This window comes from Neodiprion lecontei, chromosome 1, assembly GCF_021901455.1.
Source record: "Neodiprion lecontei isolate iyNeoLeco1 chromosome 1, iyNeoLeco1.1, whole genome shotgun sequence".
Taxonomy (NCBI): domain Eukaryota; kingdom Metazoa; phylum Arthropoda; class Insecta; order Hymenoptera; family Diprionidae; genus Neodiprion; species Neodiprion lecontei.
The window spans coordinates 11,545,404-11,562,799 of NC_060260.1; the positions used below are offsets into that span (position 1 = coordinate 11,545,404).

The window sequence follows — 17,396 nt, forward strand, 5'->3', positions numbered from 1 at the left end:
CCCGACCCCGTGGTATCCCAAATGCTGCCGCTACTGTCGTTGAGGAATATCGTTAAAGTAGAAAAAAAGCTGACGGAGCTTTCCGCGACTGGAGAAAGTGTCGAGTATTTCCATACTTGTATCGCGCGTCCATACGTACAAATTCCTTGAAATCTACAAAATGATCGAGTCTCGCTTGTCGTTTCACCGCTCGTTGCCGTAGATCATATCAATCCACCCCGAGGGATGAATCGGGCGGCGATCATCCTCCGCTGTTATACAACTTGTACCTCCACAGCTCGAAGAGCCCCTCTCTTCTACTCCCGACGTAATTGCTTACCGACTATTCATCCTCTCGCTAAGGTATATTATGTAATCCAATTAGCATGCGTCACGTTCTATCTTTATTTGCATGCCCCCAGGTTTGGGTTCTTACTCCAGTGTTTATAATTTACCAGTCATGCGTACATCTTATACTTCACACACTCCGGGCGCACATACGCTCGATAATTTCTCCCCCTATTATATCTACTCGTTATTCGGTAGACCAATTGAAATGCTTACGCGGTGCGGACCTGATATTCCGTATCGCGTCGTACGCTTATGGATATCGTCGTTCGTGTTTCCTTCGCGTTTGACCTTATGCGCCACTCGCTCGCTGTTGCGCAACTCCGATTCCAGTCTGCGTCACGTGACACTGGTAACACGTGATCCGAACAGGTCCCCAAAACCCGTCGATAGCTTGCCGGGTCGTTTGGCTTTTGTTTGCACCAGCTCCACGTGATCGAGGTACCTGCGCAAACACGATTCGAATATAAACTTTTACCGCCGATAATCGTTTTTATCAAGCCGTCCAAGCCCGCAAATACTGCGCGGGAAACTTTTATCCTCGATCAGCTTTTTCGTGCGAGCCTGAAAAGATCGGGAAAACTGGAATTTTATTCCGAGTATGGAATTCATAGATTTTCTTGTTTGGTATCGAGCTGGGCCCTAGTGATTATTTATGCTACTTATTCGAATTTTTATCGAAATTGGACAATTTCGTATTATTTCGTACAAACTTGTGAATATTCATAGATTTCGTTTTAGAATTGTAGTAGCTTGTAGATTTATTACTGAAAAAAAATAGAAATTTTCATGAAAATCTACAAGTTTTTATGACAAGCTATGCGTATTTACAATTTTGTACGAAAATAATTTCTTCTACAAAATTTTATGAAATTTCGCAATTTCCCTAAAAAATTTTCGAAATCATTTTCACCAGGGTGCATGCGGAAACTTCATTTTGATACGAAATTGAATAGAGTGGAAAAACTACGGTCAGAAAGTTTGCACGGGATTTTATTCGAGATCTGGGATTCAATGCGTTCTTTTATGGTGCTGGTGTTAAGTATCTCGCTTATACATTATGCGCTTTTGGGAGACCGAGGAATGTTGATTTGGCGCAGAAAAAATTTCTCCACCATTGATTAATTGTGAGATTGGAATTTTCACGCGGATTCAATCGGTTAAGACTTATTTACATAGAATTTTAGAAGTTTTAAATTATACATTTTCCAAACACTTTTTTCAATTGTACACGTAACACTATGCTCCAATTTGATTAATACAGATCTTCAATTGGTAAAGAAATTAAAACTGTTCCGATCTTGTTGTAGCGAAAACTCAAAAGAAGAACCTATACACTAAGGCTTTTCCAGCAACCAAATTATACTTCGACAAGTTTTTGCTTCGATGGATTTGGGGTGTCTAAATTAATCTACAAATCACTTGAGAATTCCAATTAAACGGTCGAATTGTCAGTTTTACGATGTGTGCAATAAGACGTTACTTTTTTCTTGCTATCCAAGCCTCGACTTTCCTCATTAATTGTTGAGCAGCGAAGTAGACTTCCGGCAAGTTTCAAAATAATCTTGGTCGGGTGTTTGGTCGTGGTTGTATGCGGAATCGCGGTTTATTGCAACAAGAAATACGTGCCGGAAATGCGCACAGAGTTTACTGAAAAACGATAGCGAGCGCAGATTATATCGCGGTTAACCATTTCCAGATGAATACAGAAACCATTGAGTTAAAACTGACGATTAAAAAAATTTTCAGCTTTGTAAGATTTGTTCGACTCATTTTTATTTTTTTACTTTTTTTTACTTTTAACACACCGGTTAATTAAGGTATCGGTAAAATCAATAAAAAGCGTCAAATATTTATCTTAAGAATAATTACATTAACGTCATATTATAGATACGTGATTTTGAATTCATTTTTTTTTTTTTTGCAAAGCATTGTGTGTACACACTGGAACGAAATTGTTCGCATAATGTGTGATACAAGGCGAACATTGGTATTTTGCTCAAAGCTCACATCATATTCATTCCGTATGGCGTTGGAATAGAAACCTTGAACTGCACAGCTGTATTTGCGTTCTTGCTGTAAATCAGCAGTCCGTTTCTCACTTCTAAGATGAAAACGACTCTGTTGTTCCTGGTGTTAGGTTGTTACCATTTTAGAATCATGGAAACAATTATTAAACGTAACATCAGTTTCGGTATTTTATCGGTATATATTATATTTTAACGACATCCATTTGAAAAACTGAAAGTAAAAGAAACGATCGAAGAATTGGTTGCTATACTCTGCGACTCTAAAAAGTTTCAGGGTTTTGTAAAGTGTCGTAAATGCCAGCTTCAACATTAGAATTGGCTCGTCGTCGGTAAACATTGTAATATCTTTGGATTGCCTGTATGAAAACTCCCAATTTTTTTCATGTTTTACTACGAAGAAGATCAAGTTTTAAGTTATACATAAAAACTGTAAAAACCAGTAGATAAGTGAAAACTTGAGCCGCATTTGTTTTTTTCTTAAATCGAACGTTTTGTAACCATGGTGCGCAGGAGCATTCAAAAACTATATTACTTGATGAAGTTTTGCATGAATGTTTACAACGATACTATACTCATTACACACGTGGCACAGTAACCTCTAACGATAATTTAAATTTTATGCATAGATTTCTAATAAAAATTAAAAAATTGGCATGGATGATACTAAAATCGATGTTTAACTCTTCAATGTTACAGAGACGTGAGAAAACCACAATTTCATAACTGCAATACCAAATTCTCTATTATTCCATTCATTTAATATTGACTCACACGATTTATATTTACTAAATAACGTCGAGTATAGATAACAAAATGCGTGAAAAGTAAATAAAACTTAACTTATGAATAATTTTTCCAAACCTACTAAAGTAGTTTATAATTACAGTTTTATTTTAGTTATTCTAGAAGTTATATACATGCATATCAATAATGTTCTCAATCTACTAAAATTAAGCATCCACCCAAGGAAAACGATGACGCTGTGAGTCTACCGAGTCAATAATAGCTCCACTGATCAGGTTGAAGCTCGAATATTTCACTGACGTTGCTCTAGTCGATAGCCATTGAGTGAAATTTAGCTGAAACCTGAAATTAGCGATTATCTTCACTTATCATCTTGTGAGACCCTTTTACGATAGAGTTCAATCATATTGAATATGCTGTAATAAAGGAAATTCGTCGGATCGATGCTTAGAATTCATTGTCAACCCGAAGCGCCAAGCTTGCAACGGAATGCCTTGTACACCGATTCGTTATCGCTAGAAGCATTAAATCAAAGAACTAAAACTAAAAATATCTAATTCAACTTTCGAGATGTTGAAATCATATCTCTATGTACATGGCGTTCGGCGAGCATCATGCCTCGGAATTTTTTTAACGATTTGATAAGATAATATAAGTTGATTAATACTTTTTACGACACACTTTCAGTCTAGTTTAGCAAGTTTGGTGGGCTACTTTGATTCGTCTTGTAATTAGTTTTGAAAGAAATTCATCTTCAACACCAATATGGCGTTCAGTTTTGAAGTAACGTCATAAGGGCCGATGAGAAAGAAGGAGAACCTCTCAGTATTGAAAAAAGAATTTCTCATTTGTTGCAGTGGTTTCACAGGGAGTCATGGATAGCCGTTGGTTGGCAATCATTAATATCTTTCGCATCAGCGGCTAAGCGATTCTCTCGACAGCAGCCAAAATTAATCAAGTTGGCCTCAGAGACTGAGGTACCATTGCTACATATATTCTGCTTTGTCGAAATGTTTTAATCACTACCAATAACAATGTACACACCTACTTGATATCATTTTCCTCTAAAAAACACGTTGTGCCTACATTCCTTTTTCATCATCTCAATTACAGTATAGCGGGCTGCAAGTCGGTTCTTCATCATTCAATGAACTCACCCAATTTATACCATTTCTCATGGCATTTTAACTCCATTTTCATCATTTTCTTCGCAACGCATACGAGATTTCCTGTTACACAAGCTTTCACCCTAATTCACAATCAGATAAACACGACTTCATTATCAGCCTTGCACGATTTTCACAAATTCTGATACGGTTGTATAATTTAAAAAATAGACTCGTATTTGATGGCATATAACATACATTTTTTGTATTGTCATGATTACCCTGGTGAAAATAATTTTTATGTCAAACTACGAAGAATTTCAAGTTGTAGAAAATCGTAGAAAATAGTAGCAAATCGTAGAAAAGCGTAAAAGATTGTAGATAATCGTGAAAAATCATAGTGTTTTTCGTAGCAAAGTACAAACTTGTACGAAAAATTATAAAAATTGTTAAATGAAAGCAGATTTGATTGGTTTTTCGTAAAATTTCGTAGAAAACTACTCGGAATAACGAAAAATTACGAATACTTACGATTTTTTATCAAAGATAATTTAAATTATGGACCAAAACATTACGAATTTTTTCTACTCGTAGAACCGCGTTGACCTTCATAGAAAAGTAAAAATTTCTGCGGAAACTTATGAAAATCTACAATTTTCTATGAAAACTAATTAGAATTTTGGACCCAAATTATCCGCTAGATGTCGCATCTCTCTCACAAGAAAAACTTGTTGCAGACTTAAATATTTTTCTGAAAAACTCCCCCAAATTTCTCTGCAAAACTCCCCACGTGTTTCATAAGTATGAGAATTGCAGAGAAATGTCGCAGAGTTTTTCACAGAAATATTTTTGCCAAGGTACATAAGATCTTGTATCTGCACAGCATTGGATGAACTAAAAGCTCGTCGTATTTTACATGTTAATTGAAATTCACCCTTTGATTATAATTATTATTTTCATTTGGTAATTATCTGGACGACTGAACCATCGATGAAAGTTCTTGCGGAAGTTGGACGATCTGATCACATCCTGTAACTAAATAATGCAGTCAATGTCTCGTAATAGCTGTAACGTGTTACGTACTTAATAACCATATGATTTTATACTTCAAAATTTCTCCATGATAAACATACACGTGGATTAAGATCGTAACGTTAGCGTAATGAAAAATAGATAAAAAGGCGGCGCATCGTTTCTTCAAAATTGGTTGATAAAAGTTGCCGCTGTAAAATGAATATATTCATATATATCTATGTAATATATAATATATCGCATTTATCACAATTATCATCAAGTTGCTGAGTAGCGAGCATTTCCGAAGATGTTTCGTTATGTTAATGTTGTGAATTTCAATTTCGTACTTTATAAAATTATGTAACATATCTGTTCTAACAAAGTAACCCTCAAACTATCAACTTTTTGGATTATAAGTTTTTGTTCTTGAAAATTGCCGAGCACCTGCAAACATATGGCTTTAGAGTTCAGATGAATCAAAATAAAAAAAAGAAATCGTACGAATTCAACGTTAACTGATACAGTTTCTTGGGAAGTTTTGAAAAGATCGCAAAAATTTCGGGACAAACTTATCTGTGTTTTCCTTTACTCAGAAAGAAAAACTAATGCTTGAAAAGAATGAAAAATGTTTTTCCTCTTCGTGGGTAAATTTTCTCAACGGAATTATATTTTATAAAGCTATAATGAGAAGCTGAAAAAAATCTACATTGCATCCTAAAAGAAATATATAAGTAATTCAGAAGAGAAGAATCGAATTTTACGAAAGCTTCAACCGTACATTTTGTGAAATGTTCAATGTACCGTGCGATTTTGACTTTTAGAGAAATCTAGTCAGCAAATTACTCTGGAAGTATTTTCGCTACTGTTATGGAGAGCGATCCATTTGCTATAATGAGAAGACTAGCACATTTAAGGTTTGTAGGCAAGTCATGGAATACTTGGGAACGGCTTAAGGCAATGTGACATGACTTCTTCACAGCGGTAATGGAAATTACCCTCATTACGTGCGGTTTTCGGAATAATTTATGAACGGACGGGTACGGAAAGATGACAAAAAAAAGATGCGTACGTTTCTCAGCTCTGTAAGATTACAAGATTTAAGTTAGTAGCGTGATCGTAAGTAAACATCGAAAAAAGTTTTTTTGCAAATTTAGAATGAGTCCAGTTAGTGAAATATTAGTACGTTGTAGATGAGTGTGGCTTGTTGAATTTCGGGTTACTACAATAAAGGCATAGAGATAATAACAGATAAGGTGACCAAGTAAATAGTATAGCCGGCTGCCGGTTTGCCGACAAAAAAAAAGTGCGAAACATCGAGATATGTGCTGGAATCAAAACTGGAACGGGTTACCTTTCGAAAGCAAATATGTGCCAATGACTAGCGACGCCAGTCACAGGAGAATCAAACACCGAAACAGACGATACGTCGAGTACGTTTACACGGCGCTGTTATTCCGGGCTTACTATGGCCGACATAGTATTAACGGATTTAAAAATGCGTGTAAATGGCGCATTACATCGGATATAACGGATTTACACCGGATATAGCGGGTTTACACATATTTTTAAATCCGGTATTACTGCGTTTGCCATAGGAAATACTGGAATAATAGCCGTCGTGTAAACGTACTCACGGATACATGAAATTTCCATAAAAAGAAAGCTTGTTTCAGTTTGGATTCCGAATAAATGATGAGCCACTAGGAATCCAGTAACCTCTAGACTGCCGGAAAGTCTAAATATAGTCTCTGCATGTGATCGAAACTTAACATATGTTATATGTATATACGATACAGACACAAGATTTTGAGATTTTCTAAGGGAAATAAAGCTCTTAAAATCCCGGTTAACGAATATTACTTTATTCCCTCATCCATCCAGCGTTCGTCTGAAATTTGACGCATGCGCAAATGCGTGTGCAAAAAATGATGGATGGGTGTACCTCGATTTTCTGTCTCTTTCCATTTGCACGACCCTTCCACTCGTGCTAACCCCCGTACCTTGTCCACTCTAGATCCGTTATTATTTCTATGGAAAAGGGTCGGCCGATCGCGTTAATACCGAGATCGGTCGGGTGGCGCCACCGTACAACAAAACACGGAAGCACAATCGCGTAGTACTCGCGTAGTACTACGCAAGGCTGCGTAGGCCGTTTAATACGCAAACCCGAGTAAAGAAGTAGCGCCAACAGCTAGCGAGTAGCATCGCTGTAGGCAAAGGAGAGCGAGAGGCGAGAGAGTTCGTTTGGTTATCGCGCGGGAAGCGCCCGGCACATGTTCCATGTGCCTTTAGAGGTTCAGGCAGGAGAAGACGACACGACCATTGCCAGTGCTGTGTGTCAATACGTATTTTAAATGATAAATTTACGCTGTCGGCGAGGACTGTGATGTTTTACAAAGTGTGGCAAACGCTATTCAGGGGTCTTGGCCACGTAATGAGTTACTGGAAAGCTTCCAACCAGGTATTGTTATCCAGAATATCTTCAGATATCGCGTCTCGTCCGCACGCTACCCTGCTACCCACTTTCGTTTATGTATGTATGTATGTATGTACGCATGTGCGCGCGCGCGTGCGTGCGTGCGTAACGTGTGTGTCCAACGCCCCGTGCACACGCTACATACGCACCCTACGCATCGTGTGATTCCCGTCGTGATGCCGATCTGTGCCTCTAGGGCATCTGTGCAATGTGTTTGTATGGCTTTCCGCCAGGCAACCGGCACGTGTGATACCCTGGGGGGGGGGGGGGGGGGGGGATAAATTGAACAAAATCGTTCCTAGTATCTACAGCAATCCTGGGTATCGAGGGTATCGCTAGCTATAATATCGCCTCTAAGTCGCACATTACATAATTCAGTTGCGAACTGCTTATGAAACGAAATAAAAATGCGTACAAGTACGGAATGCAGTGTGTCTTGCCCAGGTGTGCGAGGTGTGCACGCACTTATAGGCGGGGTTCGTTGAACGCGAGCCTTACGCTTCTTCCACTACTACTTGAGTCGACAAAGTTACTTATAGTTGCTTGTCACGAGTTACTTCGTTTCGTGCTTAATTGTTAGCTCACAAGCTAAAGGGCGCCGGTTGTCGCTAGATTTTTCACCCCTCGATTATTTTATTCCTATTTTAACAACCTCGACCTGCACGCGATAAATTCTTTCGCTAATTAAATAGCCATAGGTATATTGAATAGTATGAGACGGAACATTAAGCAACAGATTATAAATTCATAATAGTTTTTTTCTGACTGAATTTGTGGTCTGAGATTCGACCGTAGATGCACCCTCAAATTTCTTAGTTACCGGAAACGACGTATCGGAAAAAGTTTTCAATTTTGTGCCAATTTCTTCTTGGAAAATATTCAATGCATCTGTGTACGTACGGACAAATGGGAAGATTCAACATTGAATAGTCGTTATTATAACTTCGCTGATGGATTACAAGCCGTAATCGAATAAAATTTCTAAATTTACTCTACTAATTATATTGCGAATCAATACGTTAAGATCAGCTACGAGTCGATGCACTCGGTTGCACGTAGGCCGTGCCCTGAAGTTCGTAACGAATTGTCAGCGAATTGCAGTCGATGTGAAATCGTTACCTTCGGACGTTCTTTTATTTCTTCTTCAGTGACAAATAGCTGTCGAACGTTTTTTTTTCACATACGTACGTCTCGAGGGTGAAAAATCCCTTTCGCTAAACTTTTGTAGCAGGCGTGTTTTGCGCCTTGGAAAATTGAACTGATTTGAACAGCCCGCGCTTGTGACGCAGCTGCGCGTTGCGCGACGCTCCGACTGCTTCGAGGCTCGGCCTTGCGAGCTCAGCCAATCGGACGCCATCTGATCGATCCGATGTCCTCGTCGTTGTCATACAACAGTCTTGTACGTCGCACGTCTTCACGGTCCTGGTTCTCCAGTATTTTTGATTATATTTGGAACCATTTGAGCGAGTTTTATATACTAGCCGTAAGTAAACGCTGGTTATTATCCGTCTGCTTGTTAATATCCCAGAATATCACCTAAACTGACACGTTAAACTTGCGCTTGCGTCTCTTGTCGCGTTGAAGAGACTTTTAGCCTCCAAGATGGCCGTGTTGAAAGTTCTCGCACACAGCGTATGGTACACAGGGTACACAGCATAAGCCTCGCTAGCACGTCACGTTTATCTACAACCGTCGTTTTTATTTTCAAATATTTTAAACTATCGCACATTTAGCCAACTCTCTTCGTTGAATCGAATGTCGGACATGGATTGTGTCTCCTTCAAGGTTGGGGTTTTTCATTAACATCGATTTTACACGGATCCGTGCATGCAGTTTATCACTGTCCGGTATAGTTCAATGTTTAATCAAGTGTGTGACGTGTTATTTTCATTTCTTTGTTGTTTACTTTTTAGTTGACCGAAACATCAGCCCAACAGAACCAGTCGTGTTAATTTACTTGTCTCGATGAATTGCTTGCTTGCATCTTTCAAATTGTTCTGTTTCGCCACCCGGATTGAATAAAATTTCGTCGCTTGGTTGGAATTTTATACGGTCGTTAAAGTATAAACTAGGTCTACGCAAAGTTTGACCCATATACTCAGTTTTATCTCTAGGCACGTTATTTATTTCATTAGTCTTGGAATTGTTTCTTCCAAATTATACAATATTTACCTTGTCAATACATATTCAAGTTCGCAGCCATCAAGTCTCGGTCAACTTTGCGTCGTGAATCTGAATTGATTGAAAAACCGTTGGTCAATCTTTCTTCCTTTGCTTATTGATTGGTCTGAGCTCACCGAACAATTGAAATCGGCTTAACGTGTCTTTCGACTCTTACGTGTACAGATATGATATTTTCGAAGTAATCTGATAGCTCTTATACCTGTGAGATTACTGATGTTGTAATACAGAAAACTTTTTTCATCAAACGCAAATTGTATAAAATAACATTAGAATTGTCCTAACAGTTTTCACTCGTATTATTTGTATAATTGTGGGTTTCGCATGTCTAAGAGTGATACGACAGGCCTTGATCCAAGATTTGACTGCAATTTACAAACTGGTGTAAATTAAACACTAATCGCTGAAACTTTGCACAGTTTTTTGCACATACTTAACACATCACTGCTCTCAATTTTCGAGCGACAAATTATTCATACTTAGAAATTTAATTTGAACTAATTATTTTACAAGCAAATGTAATTTCTCATCTAAGAAGAATTTTAGATAGAAACGAAGAAATTTACTAATCGTTACTTTTGTACTATTCAGATGCCACGCAACAGGAGGCGCCACCGTTCTCGTAGCAACTCGAGGACTTGCTCGCGCTCAGCGGTCTCTCCTCAGTACGAGCACAAGCGCAGACGAATTGACAATTACGACAGCCCTCACAGCAAGGGGACTTACAGGTTAGTAGATTTGGCAATGAATTTTCGCACATGAATTTCAGGGAGGGTTAATAGGAAACACCTTAGATTTTGAAGAGAGCTCATTTTTGTCCAAGATGTTTTACGCAAAGAAACGCTAACTGCGTCTTGAAGTATCCACTATACAATTGTTGCACTTTTCACAGGTATTCGGCGAAGAAATTTATTCTAATTTCACAAAGTGGTGAAGTTAAGGTCAATCCGTACCATCTAGCATGAGAATCTTTAGTATCATGCATGTCAGTCGGACTATGGAAATACGTGTTTTCAAATTTATACATTACTCTTCTATAAAAAGCAGTGCTCTTGTGATGATTTTTATGTCACCATTTTGGTCACTAAAGGTTTCAGCTCCGAATATATTTCTAACATTACGTTGGTCTGTGTAACGTAGCGTTGCGTCCAAACCGAACAGATGTACTGTTTGTCGCTCGTTTAATAGTATAAATCGATTTTTAAGGAATCGTGAACCAAGCCCTGCACGTAACTCTGAAACTCTACCAGACGTGTTGACTATTTATATACATAAATCATAAAAACCTCCGAAACATATCGAATTTCAAGGGAAAAAGACCGGCTCTCTAAAGGTTAAACTCGACGAATTTTTGAGATTCCTCTTCTTTACATTTGTGCTGCTATTTTTTAGTTCTCTTATGTTTTTTTTTCGCATAACAGAGTATCTGACTATTACTGTCAATTTTATCTATCTTGATGGATGATCCGGATATAGAGGAGAACAGAGGATATTACATTTTTTTTTCTTGTGACACCAATTTGACTAAATTTGAACACATAAAAAAGTAGCGTTTGATTGTTTATCTGTTGTTTTGATTATTGACAAAAAAAACTTAAACAAAAAACAACGCAACAGTCTCTATAATTAGATGGTGTAAATCCGACTGGAAGGTTTATTTTTTGTTTCATCCAGCAATAAATCGTGTATATGAGCTGTACATCAGATTGAATTTATAGTTTGTACCTAGCCAAATGTACAGTTAAGCATCATCGCGAAAGTTTACAACTTTCATTACCTTCATGTTGGATCTAGCACAAGGAGCAAAGGGCTAATGATTTTCGTCAAGTTGTGAGCACACGCGTGATTTATTTATAAGAAAGGTTAAACATTGAATAAGCATAGAAAGTTCAGCTATCGGTTAACTTTTCGTATTTCAACGTTATTACTTTCGGCAACTCTTTAATAATATTTTAAACATAGTTATCAGTAGCGCTGACCTAGGATCTGTTCGGGTTCTTATAGTCTGGCGTAAAATGTGCGTCTGATTAAAAAATGGCGATTAAAAGTACAACAATCGCTTGAACTGCCAGACATTTTGCGTAACTAGTCTTGCGTAGTTCAAATTTACAATTTTTCCACTCTTTTTTTTTCTCCGGATTGAGCAGATGTCTTACGGATCAAAGTCAATTCATACCATAAAAATTATCTGGGATCAGTCCTGTTCTCTTTTCACTTATTGTCACCAAAGCTTATGACTATTTCAGTTATCGAGCGATAACAATAATTTTATACCGCAACATCTTTTCGTTTGTTAAGTTGAACTTCATTTACACGTCTCGGTTTAAATTCCATATTACCGACCGAATATATATTCATTTGTAACACAGCGTAGGTTGCGTTACAGGTAATATGATGTGACGCGCAAAGCTCTTTATTACTATTTAATGATTCTTCTTGGTTCTTTTTGTTTTATTTCATATTCTTTTTTGTTTTCATATCGTAATAATATCGGACTGTAATTTAATTTGTATTTGGGTTTAACAAGAAATAGATTTCAGTCAGGTGTCTACATGGCCGATAGGATATTTACTGGTCCTAATCGGTAGATCCAAGAGATGCGGACTAGTTTTACATCCGACCAATAAGGAGTGCATTTGGATTGCCCCAAAATCTTCGAGAATATTTTTTTTTTTTATCAGGCTGAAGTTTGTAAGTTTATTGTAACAATGCATCGTTGATAAAACTTCTTATTTTGCAGCTTTAGGATTACTTGAAATTTAGTAAACCGTTGATACAACATCAACAAAACTCAGATTTTGTAAATTCAACTTCTTCGGGTATTCTAAAGGTGAAAATAGTCATTTCTGTTTCAACGTATCGATACATTAACGTTGCCAACTTCAGTCTCGTTTATTTTTTCCCGATAATCCAATCAATCTAGAACAGTTTCTCAGAATTTTTATACATAAGACCTACGTATAATGATTCATCAGAATCGTCAAATCATTATCGTCATTCGATTTCGCATCAAATATTCCGGCGGTTTTCTTTACATACGCATGAATTTTTATTTTATCGTTGGGGAGGATTTTTTTATTTAATTTTATACTCATTTCGCTACTTCTCTTTGTTCCTTATTTTTCTTTCGTCTTCCGTGCTAGCAATTCAGCGAAGCATGCAGACACTCGATTCATTTTAAACGCACATTGCCTCGAAACGATTCAACGCAACATCTCCGGCATATTTTCAGGGCCAGCCTGCAGCGAAGATTGAATTTTCATAACTGCAGCGAGTGTTTACTAAAAATTGTATTTACAGGTGTGTCGAAACTTGATAAAGTTCTTATGTCTACACGCTACCCGTTACGTGTTTAGAAATACGGCAGACTTATTTTCGAGATAAGAAGTGGACAGATTACGGGAAATAATTATGATGCGTCAACGTTTTCTTATCGTGAAACAACAGTCGCCGACGTTCTTGATACATAGTCACGTTCTCGGTACAATTACGTATAATCATGGCTACTTACTGACTAGTCGAACGTTGAATTACTTCAGTTGCCGATCAACCGTCTGTCGCGTTCTTTTTCTTTATCATCGCTCTGCAGTTATAAAGCTTATACGATTAAACGTATTGTGCATAGAAAAAGAGAGTGAAGTTGGGTGTTTTTTTTGTGCGGTGTCGGTTCGTCTGATCGAAATGGTGAAATGGTATTGCGACAAAATGTGCCCTCATTTCACGTCCAAACGGTACGTTAATGCACTCCTTACGGAATGCATAGTTGAAACTATCAGTATAAATCCAACGCAGTTATTGTTACGCATCGGTGATTCGATATTGTCACGGTAAAGGTGTTGAAACTAATGAAATCTCACTTTTAATCGTTTCGCAAATTATTTGCATTGTTTCCTGAATAATTTAATTCAAATCGGCTATTAATTTATTAAAAAATCATTCAAATATTACTTTACAAAGTACGTTTCAAACGACATTTTGTGTCAAAAGATACAACCATCCCATGCATGTATTATACATATATATATACACGTGTATGCCTTCAGGTTGGCAATACGTATGCATCCACACACCCGTCCGCTTCACATGACAGTATAATAATTAATTGAAAACATGTACGCTATATCGAAGAATTATTCTCAGAGCTTGCAGCGATCGTCGTTTCAACATTAACAGTATTTATACATACAGATATTATATCTGCATAAGGTAACCGTGAGTGACTACGACCTTTTAAGGTTTTGATCCTCTTTCGTAATGATTGCTCATATTTATTTATTTATTTACCGTATTTCTTATCAATGCGTCAATTAGCCTGCAGTGTTTATTCCGGTTTGTTAATATATTAATTACCAAACGAAATTGCGATGTATACATAATTCTTTGATCGAACGAAACGATCGGTCTTCCATCATCGACGCGGTGATAAATTTTCTCGTAACAATGTTATCGACGAACAGAACAAATCGCTCCGTTAGCACGGAATTGTAGCGTTATTGATCGCGAGAATATCAACCGTGTTAATATTTCTCCCGCGCATCGCGGAGTTTTGTAATATAATATCGTACGCGTGTTAACAATCTCATTGTTAAACGTGTCAAATTAAGCGACCTATAACGAGGATCGTTGCAGTAGAAGGAAAATACGAAGAGACCAACGCGGCAAGAGAACCGCTCCGGTTCGTCCGGCCAATGCCGAGTCCAAGGCTCGCCTTCCACTCCTCTCCACTTTTGTTTGTCCGCATAACGCGAGCATGTGTGTTCGTTAATACATACGTAAATTCATACGTACGTACTTATGTCGGTGGTGTTGCTGTGCCACGGTGGGCACAACCAACCAGAGAGCGACGATGCTGACCGTTTCATAAAGCCTTCGGGAAAGTCAGTCTGTGCTTTAGACGTTCGTCAAGTGGCCGTAGAGTGAGATTTAAACCGACGAGATCCAACTTGCCGATCCTTCGATGATAAATGATTTTTTTTTTTAAGATAACGCGGCTTAGAACGTTCTTTGAGGAATAACGAAGACTCGATAAAAATTTTTACTTCGCTTTCGTACGTCTAAATCATGCTGTACGTTGAAAGAAAGAAAAATGTGACGGAGTGATATTTGTTTGGACGATAATTATCTGAAAATCGAGTGTGTCACTGCGGTGCGAAAGTGTGCAATTTTTTCATATATTTATACTGTATGCCAGCGATAAAAAAAAATCTTTTAAAATCGTGGCCAAAATGTTTTGTGTGTGTTTTTTTTTTCTTTCTTTTTTTTTGCGGTAGGAATTTAAAAACTAAGCTATTGATGTTTCAAAATTTTTTGTCATTCGTTTGAATCTTTTTTTTTTTTTTATTTGCTTCAAAATTTGTATAACTTTTAATTAACTTTTTAATCGTACCTTAAATCGGCATAGATTTTGACTAGTTTCAGGATACATATTCGCGCGTATGTTATTATATATATCTTTACGTTATTTTTACATCGGTGTGATAGATTTTATAATTAACAATGTTTATTCAATATTTATGCGTAAAATTGACGGTTGAACGATTTATTACAATCTAAAATTTGATTTTGAATTGAGTGTTTCTGAAAGAAACATCCATTCTTTTCCTTTCGTTTCTTTTTCGATACATATTAAATACGAGTCAGTTTTAAACAGTGTTATTGATACTCGTGTACAATGGCAACTGACGTATAATAATCGTAATTCATTCTCAAAAAATTGACAAGAATTAATTCAAGATTTTGTTGTTTGACGTGTAAATGAATGATGAACACACAAAAAAGAAAAAGAAAAAAATCTACAATGTTGGCAAAAATAATGACAAAAATGTTGAAGTTAATCGATTGAAAAATTTCGAATTACTCGCTGCGTGAACTTATTATAATTCTTTGATGATCGCAAAAACTACTCGAGTTAAAATGAAACCATAAGTATGGATTTAAATAAATAAACTGGATCCGTTTAAATCTTATTTGATTCAAGTATTAGTCGTTGCAGGAATGTTTCTCTTCGATGATATGAATAAACGGCTACTGTTGCAGTTACTAAATTATTAACGCGACGTTATAGAAGCGGAAGTGAGCGACGTCCATTGTTTTCTTACCTTCCTTACAGCGGTCGGTAAAAAGAAAAAAAGAAAAAAGAAAGTGAAAAACCCCATCGGCTAAAAAGGCGCCGGTTTTGCGAATCGCGTCATTAACGTGCCTTAAATATACCCGCACGGAATATTAGATTATTCATATAAACACCTCCTTCGTGCAGGTGAATTTTAATTGAGTCTCATTAATTTCAAGCCGCGCATCGGGCGCGCTTTTACACCGCGGGAACTTCAAAGGTTTTGAATTTTTTATTAACCGCGTGAAAAGCGTTTCTACATTACATTTCAATGTCGCAGAACGATTTTGTATGTAAAAACTTTTTTTTATTCATATCAAAAATTTACCTTTGTAAATATATAATGGTGGTTTACTTCTTTCTTTTTTTTTTTTTTGTTTTTTTCTCCTCTTACGTATCCATCGAAAAGTTAGTTTTTAGCCACAAACGAAGATTCGTAAAACCGGAACACGGTAGCAAAATTCTAAAACGCGACACATCCGGTTTGAATTTTTCAAACGCTCTAAACGAAATATCTCGAAAACTATACAAGTTGAGAAGCTGTTTTTGGTTCCTTTTTGTAGACAATCAAATTTTCTATGAAAAAGGTCCAGACTACTGTACGCCTAAATCTTCATCTTGAATTCGATAGGCAAGTTTAGAATTGACTGCGATGAACAAACGAACGAAGATGCTTATTACCTTGTAAATTTTTATCTCACCCGTGTTGTAAGCTGATACAAACAATGTCTCGTCATTTTTTAAAGAACATTTGATTATCTACAAAATGAAACCAAGAACAGTGTCGTGACTCGTGTAGTTTTCGAAATATTTCGGTTAGCGCGTTTGAAAAATTCTAAGCGAACGAATCACCTTTTAGAATTTTTCTACCAAGTTCGAGTTTCACGAGGCTTAGTTTTACGCTAAAAACTAACTTTTCGAAGGTTACGTAAGAGCAGAAAAAAAAGTTTTCAAAACACCACCCTAACATGTATCTACATTTATATCGTTTGTGTCTATAAATTGTTTATTTTCACACTTTGAATCGAGTCTCTTTGAACGATTACAGTATCTAAATACAGCTGTATCATTGTAACGATTCGCGAAGCGTTTTGCGTCCGCTTACTGCCTACTTCCTTTTCCTTGATACCATGTATCGGATTAGTCCGAAAATCCTAGCGATATACAAGAGCCGAAGCAATTAAGTTCGCAAGGTCGATTTCGCCATCGTAACGCCATGATCGCCCATATTTGGTCAGAATTTATTACGCGCAAATACCCAGCGGCTATAATACACAATTCTATATAATATCTCGTTACATCTCTCTCATTGTGTATTATATTCGAGATTGCCTTACATATCGTATATATATATACACACACACACACACACACACACACACACCGATATAGCAGTGGCTCGCAATTTT

The 17,396-nt window shown here is 37.1% G+C and overlaps 1 protein-coding gene across 6 annotated transcripts in view; it reads left to right on the forward strand.

The window, feature by feature from the left end:
• The first annotated feature begins 204 nt into the window (after nucleotides 1–204).
• LOC107224417 (serine/threonine-protein kinase Doa) overlaps nucleotides 205–17,396 on the forward strand; it is a 49,631-nt gene continuing 32,439 nt past the window's right edge. The window contains exons 1-3 of one of the 6 annotated variants that reach the window (XM_046737162.1): nucleotides 205–342; nucleotides 3,959–4,078; nucleotides 10,470–10,606. In XM_046737162.1, coding sequence (XP_046593118.1) covers nucleotides 226–342; nucleotides 3,959–4,078; nucleotides 10,470–10,606 — 374 coding nt within the window. In that variant the 5' untranslated portion in view covers nucleotides 205–225. Of the gene's footprint in view, nucleotides 343–3,958; nucleotides 4,079–7,558; nucleotides 7,683–9,058; nucleotides 9,181–9,446; nucleotides 9,483–10,469; nucleotides 10,607–13,544; nucleotides 13,610–17,396 lie in introns of those variants that run through there. The other 5 variants (XM_046737173.1, XM_046737186.1, XM_046737180.1 and 2 more) reach the window with 5 other exon arrangements.